This window comes from Rhinatrema bivittatum, chromosome 4, assembly GCF_901001135.1.
Source record: "Rhinatrema bivittatum chromosome 4, aRhiBiv1.1, whole genome shotgun sequence".
Classification (NCBI taxonomy): domain Eukaryota; kingdom Metazoa; phylum Chordata; class Amphibia; order Gymnophiona; family Rhinatrematidae; genus Rhinatrema; species Rhinatrema bivittatum.
Window position 1 is genome coordinate 42,104,384 of NC_042618.1, and position 13,358 is coordinate 42,117,741.

At 42.9% G+C, this 13,358-nt stretch overlaps 2 protein-coding genes across 8 annotated transcripts in view; one reads left to right on the plus strand and one right to left on the minus strand.

Annotated features, from left to right (window-relative positions):
• Positions 1-757: 757 nt before the first annotated feature.
• Positions 758-6,439, minus strand: BAG5 (BCL2 associated athanogene 5). Of its 6 annotated transcripts, none has more exons than XM_029598026.1 (2): positions 6,105-6,439; positions 758-4,207 (listed from the first exon to the last, which is right to left on the minus strand). In XM_029598026.1, the coding sequence occupies exon 2, from the start codon at positions 4,172-4,174 to the stop codon at positions 2,819-2,821; it is 1,356 nt and encodes a 451-aa protein (XP_029453886.1). In that variant the 5' UTR covers positions 4,175-4,207; positions 6,105-6,439; the 3' UTR covers positions 758-2,818. The 6 variants fall into 6 exon arrangements, with proteins under 6 accessions (XP_029453886.1, XP_029453891.1, XP_029453889.1 ...); XM_029598031.1 differs by lacking the exon at positions 6,105-6,439 and adding an exon at positions 5,488-6,050; XM_029598029.1 differs by lacking the exon at positions 6,105-6,439 and adding an exon at positions 5,484-6,050.
• Positions 6,440-6,605: 166 nt separating this feature from the next.
• Positions 6,606-13,358, plus strand: part of LOC115089759 (apoptogenic protein 1, mitochondrial) — a 46,901-nt gene continuing 40,148 nt past the window's right edge. For both annotated transcript variants that reach the window (XM_029598033.1, XM_029598032.1), the window contains exon 1: positions 6,606-6,885. In XM_029598033.1, the coding sequence (XP_029453893.1) occupies positions 6,745-6,885 (141 nt within the window). In that variant the 5' untranslated portion in view covers positions 6,606-6,744. The remainder of the gene's footprint in view (positions 6,886-13,358) is intronic.

Below are 13,358 nucleotides of genomic sequence, written 5' to 3' on the forward strand. Positions count from 1 at the left end.
TTGGAATTCCATTAGATATTGAGGTTATTCAACCTGCTAATTTGAGAGAGATTCAATTCAAGTTATTACATAGGATATACCTGACCACAGAAAGAGGAGCTAGGACGAACTTGTGGGAATCAAACAGCTATTTGAAATGTAATTATGTCATAACAACTGACTGTCCTACACTACAATCCTACTAGAGGCAAGTTCATACTCTGCTGGAATGTTTGCTGAAGATGATCCCTTGGAAAGGTAAAATGAATTTTTACTGGTTTGAAAAATCATTTAGACTCCCTGCTGGGAGGCTCAACATGTTTAATATTTAATTTACTATTACCATAAAAGTTATTTAATCTTGCTGGAATTCTGATGTTTTACCTGTATTTCACTCTTAGAAATCAGAAATGCAGACTTTATGCATTGATGGATAAATTAAAATTCAAAGATCTTCATAAGTCTTACTGTTACAGAGAAATTACTATTTATTAAGGGAAAAAATGGAGAAACTATTACAAATCTGAATCTAAAGAGAAAATTAAGGTAATGATTGGTTATTTGGTGGTGTGTGTGAAGGAAGTATGAATGGTGTGTGTTTCTATTAGGAATAGTTGCTAGATCATATGTTTAAGGGTGGGGCTAAAAAAGTTATAAAAATAATTTGAAAATTGTTTCTGGACCTGTTTAATTTTCATTGTGTTTATACCATGCTATAAAACTTTTGTTCATTGTTCTATGTAAGAAATGTGTACATGTTCTCACATTAAACAATAAAAAAAAAAAATAAAGAAAAATGCATTTTGTCTTTAATAGAATCTTCACAAAAATAAACCACACACCATCATGATATCCAAATAGGAAAAAACAGTTTCCACATACCAGTCATAACACCCTAGGTTCTAAATGCAAAATCTTAGAGCCTAAGCAGGGGAATAGCTGACAGAGGAATGCTAAGTGATGTCTTAACTTTTTACTTGTAATTTTTTGTTAATACGGGGCAGATGGATATCAACAGCTTCCAAGAAAAAAAAAAAAAAAAAATCTCACAGCAAATGACCAACTTTACTTTGTAACCCTGGGACAAAAGCAAAACACAAACTTTATACAACAGAATGCTGCTCTCCTTGGGACTGATGTAGCAAGACCCATGCTGAAATCCTCACTGATTTAATAACGGCCGCATATGCCGATCAGATCGATGCATAAAATCCACGTGCAAAACACACACACCATAATACGTGCTCAAGACCCTACGTAATAAATTGCGCAGTCGCCCATCGGTGTGTGAACACCCGTGATTGATTCTGGGGGCGAAAGCCTTTTAAAAAAAAAACAAAACAAAACATAAAATTAGTGGTCCGGAAATTGATGTGAAGCAAGTTGAGTAGAGCAATCCCTTCATGATCGAACTCCAACTATCGGTGAAATCGAGAAATGCAAACAGATGATTCTGCTTCATTAAGAAGCTGTGTTCTCTTTACCAGTTCTGTCCACTTGGCTGACCCACAAAAGCATTAAAAAAGAGATGCTTTCACTTAACTCCTCCCCTGACCCAGGCACTAAAAACAGCATTTAAAAAGCCCGCACTAACCTGATCTCACTGCTAGTGCTGCTCCCTACATTGCTTGTGATTAGATAATCGCCTCCTTTGCATTCCATTAGCATACATTCGTGCAGAACAAGGCACAGGTTGGTTAGCGGGTTTATATGTGCGTTTTTCCCCCTGTGCACAAACCCTTATTACATACCTGTCTCCGGTTTGAAACCTGCAGCAGATTGGCCCACTTGTGATGAACTTCTGTATGACGGTTTCCACACTGTTTGCCCATGGGGAGGGAGGGAAGATACCCTTCTCAACAAACCCACACTAAGTTGGTCTTTAAAATACAACACAGATTTCCCACAGTAAGTTTTTGTTTGTTTGTTTTAAATTCAAAGTGTGGCAAAATTCAACCACCAACAGAATTCCAGTAGAAAACTTCTTTAAAAAAGAAAAAAAAAACCCTTAAATGGGACAAATATCCCCAAAGCAGCAATTTTATTCTTCTAAATCGAATCAGAGCCAGGTCATTACAATGTCTTACCTATTGACCTACATTGTTTTCTTTTCATAACTAACCATTTGGTATCGTTTTATAAAAAGCTAAAAATAGTGGGAATTTTATTTTGTCTCTTGTAACAAAAAATACAGGAACACATGATTACTAAATTGTATTTTTCATTATAATACAAACTAGCAGAATATACCCAAAAATCTGTGCAGAGCATTTTTCGTCAATCTCGGAGTAATCTTGTGAAAAATTGTTTCAGTAATCCTGTACCCTATTCCACGTGTCACATAACTGCCTATTTCTTTTATACTATTCAGTTTTTAATATTAAAAATAAGAATGTGCCCACAAGTCCATGTTCCCACGTTTTTTTTCTAATACAGCATATTCAACATGTGGAAAAAAAATACAGAACTGCAGGCATTCTACTCAAACATCTGGCTTATGAATAAAATCCTATTTAAGTCTGTAAAATAAACAAACATGCCCACACATTTAACATCCATATAGTCCTGGTATGTTTGTTTTTTTAAGAATATGGTTTAGCATTAGAAAATGGATGCCACTGTATGAAAGTTTTAATTTAAGTGCTAAAACTTATGAGATTTGTTGATGCATGCAGTGTTAGGATATTATGAAAATAATTTTGGTAACAAAAAAAAAAATAGCTCTCTCAGGTCACATAACATGTTATGGTTGAAATGTGCCACAATCCTTACTCTGCTCTAAATATATACTATGCATCAAGTCAAAAAAGGCAATGTGAACTGCAGGACTGCCATTACTTTAGTATTCCCATTCGTCTGTTTTCATATCCAGATAGCTTAGGATGTTATTTGCAAACTTTACTGCCTGCTTTCTAGCTACTTTGGAGCGATCATCTCCCTCGACATCAACAGCATCGAGAGCTAGAAGTTGCTTAATGAGGAGTTCCTCCAGTCTTTTATAGTTCTTATCAGTTCTGTTTCCATCAAATGACAGTACTTCCCTTTGAAGCTCTGACAAGCTCCCGAGCACATTCCAGACTGCTTTATGCGATGGATGCTCAGTATCAATTGTTTCACCATAACTCTGCCTTTTTGCAAGTGCTTCTTTTAAGTCAATATAAGTGATGGTCGCTTGAACCTCTATCACTGCTCTCCTCCTAGCTTCTCTAATAAATGGATTCCTTCCTGGACTCACCTCATCCAACTGAGCAATTAGGTACTGCAACTCTGCCTTAAATCCTAACTGCAAATCTGAAATTGTGTCTGCTTTCAACAGGTCATTTTTCATTCCTGTCGCTATCTTGCGGATCTCTTCTATTTTCATAATTGACTCATTTTGGGCCAAATCATAAGCAGCAGTTGTGGCTCCTTCCTCTTCTAAATCCAAATGTTTCAGCAAGCTATTGATTTCTCCCACTACTTCCTTCCGGTAATTTCTTACTTCGGGATGTCCTGAGACATCCAAGGAATCTAGATCTGTAACCAAGCCTGTAAGCACACAGGATAAATGCCTGTAGGTCTCGTCATTATTTATACCAATAAGAAGCATAATGAGACTTGCTCTGGCTTTGTTCACTTCACACATAACACAGTTAATTTTAGAAACACAGGGGTGCGTATCAGTGGAGAGTGGCAGAGGCAAAATTTGACGCTTCATGCAACTTTCCAGGATCTCTTGAATGGCAAGAACTTTGGTTAAAGTACGGTATCTTGCTTTCCGCAAAGATATTTTACCTTCAGTTTTTACTTGAGTGAGTCTCAATATAATGCCCTCAATACCTTCCTCAAACTCTTCAGTGATGCAGCTCCCACCTCCATAGAGAGGTGCAATCTCATTGTTCACAAGCTGCTGTGCTTCTTCAAAAATATTCTGAATCTCCAGTCGGCAGGGATGGTTAGCATTCTCCTCTAAATCCTTGAGTAGTTTCTCTGCTTCTTGAGCAGCTCTATTTCTAGTTTGCTGAATGGCCCCTTTGCCTTCCGTATCAATAGAATCTATTTCAAACAGCTGCCTAGTTAGAGACCTCTCCAGTTTCTTGTATTCTGCATCAGCTAGAAGACCACTAAAGGAAGTCACTTGCTGCCCAAGATCCTTCACTTTTTTCTGTATTTCTTGTAGCTTAGTGATAGAAGGGTGTTGGTTGCCCATATCCATACTCTTCTTTCATCCAATTATCTATACACTGAGCTAAAAAGAAGAAAAATATACACGATTAATAAAAAGTAAATGAGCCACATTCATAAACCCTTAAGCTTCATCATACTAAAAACCTCTGCAATCATGAATACAAAATTTTAAAATTTGTAACACAAAATTATACTGTACAAGTAAAAAAAAGGTGTGTTCATACAATCCCCCCATCCTCCACCTAATACACTAGAATTATTGCAAACATCTCAAAATATACACACACAAAAAGACATTCATCTACATCACAGTGCTCCTCAATCCAATTCTCGGGGCCACCTAGCCCAGGTTTTCAGGATATTCACAATGAATATGCACAAGATAGATCTGCATGCACTGCTTCCATTGTATGCAACTCTCTCTCTCATGATATGCTATATCATCCACACAATTAGCAGTCATGCATTTCTAAGAAAAATGGCAAGAATACAATTAGTTTTACTTCATTAAAAAATATATATATATATCCAACACCAGAACCACTGTTATTCCCTCTTTTCCCTTTAAAGTGCCAAGTGTTTCAGTTGGGAAGAAATACAATATTTTCAAGTTTTAAGAATATGCCAAAAAGCATATGAAAGTAAGCAATATATACACATTTTAAAAAAGGGAAATTCTGTCTACTATGATTTTACATCAACAAGGTTTGCAAAAAGAAATTCAAGAAAATTAAGATAAAATGTAACATAGTAAGCATGCCTTTCATTACCCACAGTGGATAATTCTATATTTTGATAAAACCTCTCTTTTGAATGTATTTTTCATTGGTATGCTACCTGCTCCTATTACTTTCTACATAATAAGAAGGTAAATCCATTGTCCCTACTTGTCGTCTAATGCTAAAAGGAAAATATAATGAAAGAACAAAGTGCTTGCAGCCATGAAAGCGCCTACATTATAAGGAGCACAGATAGCCCAAACCTACAAAGCCCCGAAAACAACCAAGAGTATTTGATCCTTGAAAAGGGAAGAAGAAATCAAATATAAAACCTACATTTTTTACCATTAAATCGGTTGGCAGAAAACAAGATCCAAAAGAATTATAAGTAGCATTCTCCTTACAGGGTGTCTGCATTTTGCCTGGCAGGAATCGCTCAGCAGACGGCGTCCTGCTCGGTTTACCCCGCCTAACCCGCCGCCGCCATGGAAACTTTCCCTCAGCCCCTTCATACCCTCTCCCAGCTGTTTTCTAGCAGTCAGTCAGTATTTGACTTCATAATCGTGGTGTCCCCGCCTTGAGTTATTAATATGACAGCAAGTCTTCATTCCTGCATACCTACTTATTTGTCCAAACTACACGGGGATCTAACAAGCTCAGGCCTTCCTCCCCTTTCCAGACTGCCGCAGAATATCGACGTCACACGAAAAACGCCCGTGTCACAGAATTTAATTTGTCCAAACACCTGCTTCCGTGAACAGGCGTGCAGGAATTAGTATATTATGGTGGCCCGGGCTGCTGCAGTTTCGGCTGTGCAAAGAACGTGTTTGGACAAATAAGTGACGTTATGTGTCTGCACACAGACTGGTAAAAATGATAAGGAAAGAACCTTCCCATCGGAGAAAAATTCTTGAAAGCCAAGAAAAACGCGTTACTACCGAGAATGTGACGGCCGAGGCTCGACACTGCAACCAAAGTCCAATTATAAACGAAGTTCTGAGGGATCAAATTCTCTAAAATAGACCCCCACGTCCGCATCCGTGCCCAGCCTCCTCGCATGAGATGGATAAACATTCATTAGTAGTACTGTTAACACAAGCGAAGCGCCCAGCGAAGCGTGAAAAGGCGCCCTGCCGTTGTAGGCCCTTTCGTAGCACCACCCCTCTCCCACGAGGCCCGCCATTCATAGAGAAGGGAAAACATAAATACAAGCGCGCGCTCCGCCGCGGTGATTTTTACCTCGGCTAGGCACCGCTCCAGCTCCTCAGAGACAAAGAGCCTCTAAAAGGCAGAGGAAGGCTCATCGCCCCCCCCAGCTCTTCCGCTAATCCTGGTTACAGAGCGCACGGCGTTCTTTAGCCCATCCGAGAGCAGCGGCGGCGGCCGAACGTCTCCAACCCGCCGCGAACCCGTTCCCGGTGCGCCCGTGGCGCTGGCAGGTGCTAGTCTGCCAGCGATGACGTCAGTCCGTTCCAGCCGCGAGCTGCAATACCAATAATAACAAAACCGGGGCCGTGAGATATCCGCCCTTCCCTCTTGGACATTTCCGCCCTTCTCCTTTGTTTCCAACCGTAGGTTCGTTAAACAAAAAAAAAAAAAAAGAAACTTTCCGCTAGTTGTCCTTGGCGGTAAAACCCGAGGCTTTAAAGTACTGGTCGCTGACTCGACGTTCCGGGGGCTCGCCGCAATGTTTATGACGTAGCTGAGAGCGCGAATGGAAGGTTCTCTCCGGTGGTTCTGGGCGGAGCTATGTGACGTGGGCGGCGCGCGCCCTGACGGCTAGCCTTCCCTTCTGTAGTGTGACTGTTGGTGCGGCGGCGGCGACTTTTCAGTTCTGTTTCTCTTGCTGGATTGGACGACTGCCTGCGGGCTAAGGGGGATGTTGGTCAGGGTGACGACCTGTAGGACGGGTGAGACCCTCAAGTCGTCGGTCGCTGTTTTCTGTGGCGGAAGGTATTCCAGTGTCTCCTCAAGTCCCGGCGACCCAGAGCTGGGACAGAGAGCAACAGAAGGGCCGAAGGTGAGGTTTTAGCACAGAGCTTAACATACGGAAAAGGAGCAGTAACATTAAAACGAGGGCGCAGAGCTCCCAAAGGAATAGGAAGTCAGGTGGCCAACATTTTAAACATTGTTGCATGAACCTTTTAGGGGTGTGCATGGTGCAAATAAAACACCCAGTATCCTTGCAGTACATGAAAGTGGAGCAGAATATTTGCTTTTTGATCACTAAAACAAGTCACATTTCTTTTAAATACTGTGCAGACGGTTACCCTAGTGATTGATCCTTGCAATACTAATATGAATCAAGGGGCAGAGCCCGGGAAGGGAAATAAACTGCAGTTATTTTTGTAACTATATGAGGTGAGACTTAAATATCTAAATATGTGCATAATAGAAAAGAGATACAAACATTTAAATAACGAAGTTCCAAGGGAGTAGAGTTGGAAGCAAAGTCAGAAAATACTTTTTTGCAGAAAGGGTAGTGGATCCTTGGAATGCCCACTATAGAGTTCTAAAAAAACATGGGGTATACAGAGAGGATCCCTGGTGGCAAGACAATGGGAATGAAGCACTGGGATAACATATTGGAAGCAGTGGATATAGCACAATGAATTGTACTTCCAAGGAGGCATTGGGGCTAACCTGCACAGAGTGACAGTTGCAATCTTCAATAGCAGTGATTGAAATGGGCTTTCACAAAGGCTGGGGCTCCTGCATAGAGGAATCATGTGTAACCGTGGTTGTAGTTCTGTGACCTGTGAGATTCTTGTAATTAAAAAAAAAGTAATTATCAGACATAAATAAAGACATTACAGCTAATCAGCTGCATTTTTTTTCATATGCACTGAGTTTATACTGTTATAATTACTCCAGAAGCAGTCTCAGTAGTCAGTCCAGAAAATAAAAGTAGAAGGTTAAATGCAGAGACAGTGCATATTTGATAAGACTCTAAACATCCATTTTGAATTGCAAGTGATTGAAAATACACTCTTATAAAATGTAATGCACAATTTGCCAACTGCCATTTTATAACTGCAGTTTTTGCAAAGGCAGTGGAATTCTCATGAAAGAGCAACAGCTGTAGCTAACAAGGGTATGTACACAATTACTACACTATTTTTATTTCTTCCTTAACATAAAGCAAATCTAATTAATATAGTGAGAGAGCATAAATACAGTTAATATTGAATTCCACCCTCCCTAGCAAGGATAGGGAGTTACATATAGTTTAGTAGCAGTGGTTTGATTGCACATGCAAGAAAGGAACCAGCTCCAATAGAAACTTTCCCAGCTTCTGCTTCCCAATATTTATTTATTTATTTATTGGGTCTTATATACCATCACTCGGGTTCCATCGCAATGGTTCACAACAATAAATACATTATAAACAATAAAACAATCAAATAAAATACATATAAAACTTAAATTACAATCAATAGCATTATTACATAAAATAATCCTAAAATACATCAAAAACTCTTGTTCACTCCACCTCCTTTCTCTTAAAAATAAGCTACTGTATGAACTCTAAACTACCTAAAACCTAAAACAATAAAATCGGAACAATACATAAAAAATTAAACAGTAAAATAGAGCATAAAACAGACTTCAAGGCTGATTGGAATATGCCTCCTTAAAAAGACACGTTTTTAATCCTTTTTTAAACTGTTTAAAATTCACCTCCATTCTAAGTTCTACCGGAAGCATGTTCCATAAACTCGGACCTGCCAATGCGAGGGCTCTTTCTCTCACTTGATTTAGATGAGCTGATTGGACTGAAGGTACAGTTAGTAGCCCTATATTAGCAGAATGCAGATTTCTCTGAGGAACGTGTAATTTAATAGCTGCGTTTAGCCAATCTACCTGATCCCCGTAAATCAGTTTATGTAAAATGCAGAGAGACTTAATTTAACTCTGTATTCAATTGGTAACCAGTGCAGATGAATTAAGGTTGGTGTAATATGATCGCTTTTTCTTTTCCCAGTCAAAATACGTGCTGCTACGTACTGAAGTATCTGTAAAGGTCGGATAGTGGAAGCAGGTAATCCTAATAGTAGGGAGTTACAATAATCCAAACTACCAAATAGTAATGATTGTAAAACTGTACGAAAATCATTCAGCTCAAGCAATGGTTTCAGTCGCCGAAGAATTAAAAGCTTTGCATATCCCTCCTTTACTTTTGTTGTGACATGTTTTTTAAAACTGAATTCTGAATCTAAAATTACACCCAAATCCCTGATATTCTCTGCGAATTTGAGTATAGTGTTATCCTCAAGCACAATCTGATTGCTGTTCTTGGAGATATTTTCCTTTCAAGAAGTATAATTTCTGTCTTCTCAACATTTGTTGCGTTTGTGCCTATTCTCGCCCTCGCTCCACCCTCTCTACCTTGTGGCGACTCCCTTCGGCTCTGACGGACAGATGTGGCCGCGGCTTCTCTTCGCCATTTTCTTCCTGGAATCCCCGGGCTGGCATGACGCTACGGATCCGCCATGTTCCTGATGACGTAAGGGCGCGCTCCAGACTTTGTACCAGCAAGGGCGCGAACCTCGGGGGCATCCCCCCATAGTGACGTCATCCGCTTCCAACATAAAAGGTCTTTGATTGCTAATTCAAATCGAATTAGCAAGGATAAGAGTAGGAACCCCTTCCTCGCAACTCTCGGGGAATCCTTTCTCTGCTGCTCCGCCTCTACAGACTCACCTAGGGGTAACGCTCCTCGGGGCCCCCGCTCTCTCTCTTCTTGATTTCAGATAGTTGGACGGGATCCGGTACTCGCTCCTCGAGGGCCTATGTTCCCAATACTCAGAAGACTCCTATTGCCTGGAGGCGATCGCAGACGTGAACACAGTGAGTCCTATTACAGACAGGAACCGGTACTCGCTCCACGAGGGCCCATGTTCCTAATCTCTAAGACTCCCTTCAGTCTAAGACGTTATCACAGGTACGGAGATCTTGAGTTACCATTGCAGATTTCAGATAGGCCCTCGTGGTGCGAGTACCGATTCCTATGTTCCTAATACCTTTCTCAAACTCTCTTCTTCCTCAGAAGATATCACATACCTATATCCTATGGATTACTATTACAGATTTACAGATAGGAACCGGCATTCGCTCCACGAGGGCCTATGTTCCTAAATCTCTTCTAGCCTCTCTTCTATTCCAGAAGCCATCCCCTACACAGTTATTGTGAGTTCTATTTCAGACTGCCTACAGGAACCAGTATTCGCCTGTGGCTCCTGTTCCTGAATACTGAAGACTCTCTGTTGCATAAGAAGACATTATAGATATCTACAAGTGCGAGTGTATCATCTACCACTGGTTATATGTCCAGCATACCCTGTCTACTCACTACCTATAGTCTCTCCTTACAGCTCAGCAACTCACAGATCGTAATTCCGGTATCTGAGGGACTTCAGCCCTGCCGGGTACATCAGCTCACTACTGCCACCTCTGGTGGTTCTACTTCCAGTCTAATAAAGAACTATCTGTGTTTGTCTCAATACTCCAGCCTAGCCGGTGGTCCCTCTCAGGATTTCCACTTGAGGGCGCTGTCATCTGCCATCAGCCCAGGGATTCACTATTTCTACTAAGTGTTACTCCTTACACTAATAGAGCGGTATCATCATCTGCCACTCTGTGGGAACCAACCCACATCAGACCATATCAGATAGTTAACTCCCCGTGAGGATCATACAGGTTGTTGGCTCCTCTTTCTACAGGAACAAAGCATAACACTTTGCCAACTACTCCCTTCTGGGGGAGCAGAGCACTAACAGATTGCTAACCTCTCCTCCTACAGGGAGCCCAGCCTATCAGATTGCCAACTCCTGCCCTCGGGAGGAGCTGATCGATATCAGATCGCTCACTCTGCCCTCCTGGCGGGGCGAGCGCTAACATTCAATATCAATCTCATCTGTGTGAGAACTTGCTTTATAACTTTCAGATACAGAGACACGAGTTTGCCCGCTTTTTCCACTGAATCATCAATTGGGACTAAAAACTGTATGTCATCAGTGTACAAAAAATAAGTCATACCCAGTTGTGATAGCAGATGACACAGTGGCAACATGTAGATGTTAAACAGTGATGCTGACAGGGATGAACCCTGTGGTACACCTGTGTTCAAAGCATATTTATCGGAACATGGTAAAAACTGAGCGCACTGTTAACCCGCGATTGGATGCGTGTTTTTGACATGTAGCTTTACCCCTTATTCAGTAAGGGGTAAAGCTATTCAGTAAGGGGTAAAGCTAGCACGTCGAAAACGCGTGTCCAATCACGGGTTAACAGTGCGCTCCACCGGAGCCTGATAGTGGGGGAGAAGACGGGTGAAGGGAGAGTAGAGAGGGAGCAAAGTGGAGCGTGTGAAGGGGAGATTGTGTGTACACACACCCAGGTCATTCACCCTCAATATGCACGCACACCAACCCCATAACAAAAACACACACCCCTCCCCACACCAGCATGCATAGTGGGTAGGGAGAGTCTGTGGAGCCTGCAAGGGGGAAGAGTACATCCCCCAACACACATGCACAACTTCCCCCCCCCTTTCTGCCACACACATGCACACACTCATGGGGGAGGAAGGGGGAAAGAATATACTTGCACAGGGAGGAGTGGGGTTAGGATCCCCCTCCCCACACACATTCTCCACTCACCTCCCGATACCACTTGCACATCCCCCACTGACATCCACAGTACATGCACATCATTCCCACACCGCTGGAGAGAACTAGGTTTTATTTGGGTGCCTCTTCCAGGAGGGTGCTGAAGCCATACAAATAAGCTCTTCATGAGGGCAGGGATCCTTTGATGGTCCCTGCCCCTTACTGTCTTAAATAGTGCTCGGGGTCCGGAGGGGCCAGAAGTGATCCATGCCACCACTAGCCCCGTACGGGAGCCAGAACTGATTTCTACCATTGGCTTTACTCTGCTTGGGTCCCTGAAAATAGGTGACAGGACACCATTTTGTGTTCCGCCAGAAATTAAGCCTTGGGGAGCAGACACAAAAAGAGGTTACATTAGCACATGTTTGAAACTTGAGTTGTGCTAGTCACCAAAGCTAGGTTGAAGCCCCGATGACTGGCATTGCTTGTTCATAAGTTTTAAACTTGTGCTAATTCAACCTCTTTTTGTGCTCGTTCTTTGCTCTACAGAGTCTGCTTCAGAATCACAACTTCCCTCCTGTTCCCTATAGAATATAGGAGGAGAACAACAGGAGAGAAGGCTGCTGGATTAGGGAACAGAGTGGCTGTTCTCTGACCTCTTCAAGAAAACACCTTCCCACCCCCTTCCCTGCAAGCTGCCCAAAGGGAAGGGACTGGAGTAGGTCACCCCTGCTCCGCTGCCTCTTAAGTCTGAAAAAAAGTGTCAGAACTGCATTCCAGGCTGTTCCTCCAGAAATTAAGCTCTGGGGTTAATCCTGAGGACACTTGGGAGGGTCGTGCCAAATTCTACCCAGGCTTGCCTGCACACATGTCCTTACAAGGGCAATCTCCCACCTGCCAACTGAGTTCCTACTTGCCTCTGGGCAAGTACCATACCTGGGAACTCTCCGGATTTGGCCCAGAGACTCCGGAATTCTGAACGAATTGCCAAGTCTCCGGGCCGACACCCACAAACTCCAGGTGCCCTAGGGTTGCCAACTCTCCGGATTTTCTCCAGAAGGAGGGCTAAAATGTCGGTCTGGTGGCGCAGGTCAAACGTCAGCTGTTTGAAGTGGAGGGGCCTACGTAGCCCACGCGGTTGAAACAGCTGATGCTTGACCTGCGCTGTGCCGACCTTCGCAGTAGGGATTGTATTCACGGCCCAGGCAGAAAGGAGGAAGTGCTTCAGGAGCAGCAGGCCAACAGAAGCCCAAGCTCTGCAGGCCGGAAAAGATGCGCCCCAGGGGTAGCAACCAGCAGGGAGCCCAAGCCCTGCCAGTCGATGAAGACGGGTTCCCACAAGGAGCAGTGGGTCAGCAGGGAACCCAAGCCCTACCAGCAAAAAGTTGCACCCTGGGAGCAGCAAACTGGCAGGGAGCTCGGGCTCTGCCAGCAGAAGACGATACATCTCGTAAGTAGAGAGCCAGCAGGATATCCAAACCCTGTCAGGCAAATGTAGGAGCAGAGAATGGGGTGGGGCCTTCAGCATCTTCCTTCTCACCCATAGCAGAGGAGCCCTAGAATTTGAGAAAGCCTGTTGAGTGGGGTGAGGGGAGAGCAGCCTGTGTGTGTGTATGTGAGAGAGGGAGAGTAAGTGTGCGAGAGCTATGTATATGAGGGAGAGAGAGCCTGAGTATGTGAGAGTCTGTGGGTGTGTGTATATGTGGGGGAGAGCCAGTGAGTGTGCAAGTGGGGAGAGCTTCTATGTGTGAGAGCCTGTATGTGAGGGGGAGAGAGCTAGTGAGTGTGAAAGAGCCTCTGTGTATATGTGTGGTGGGATGGGGTAGGGGAAAAGAGCCTGTCTGTGTATATGTATGTATGTATGTACAAGAGGGAGAGAAAG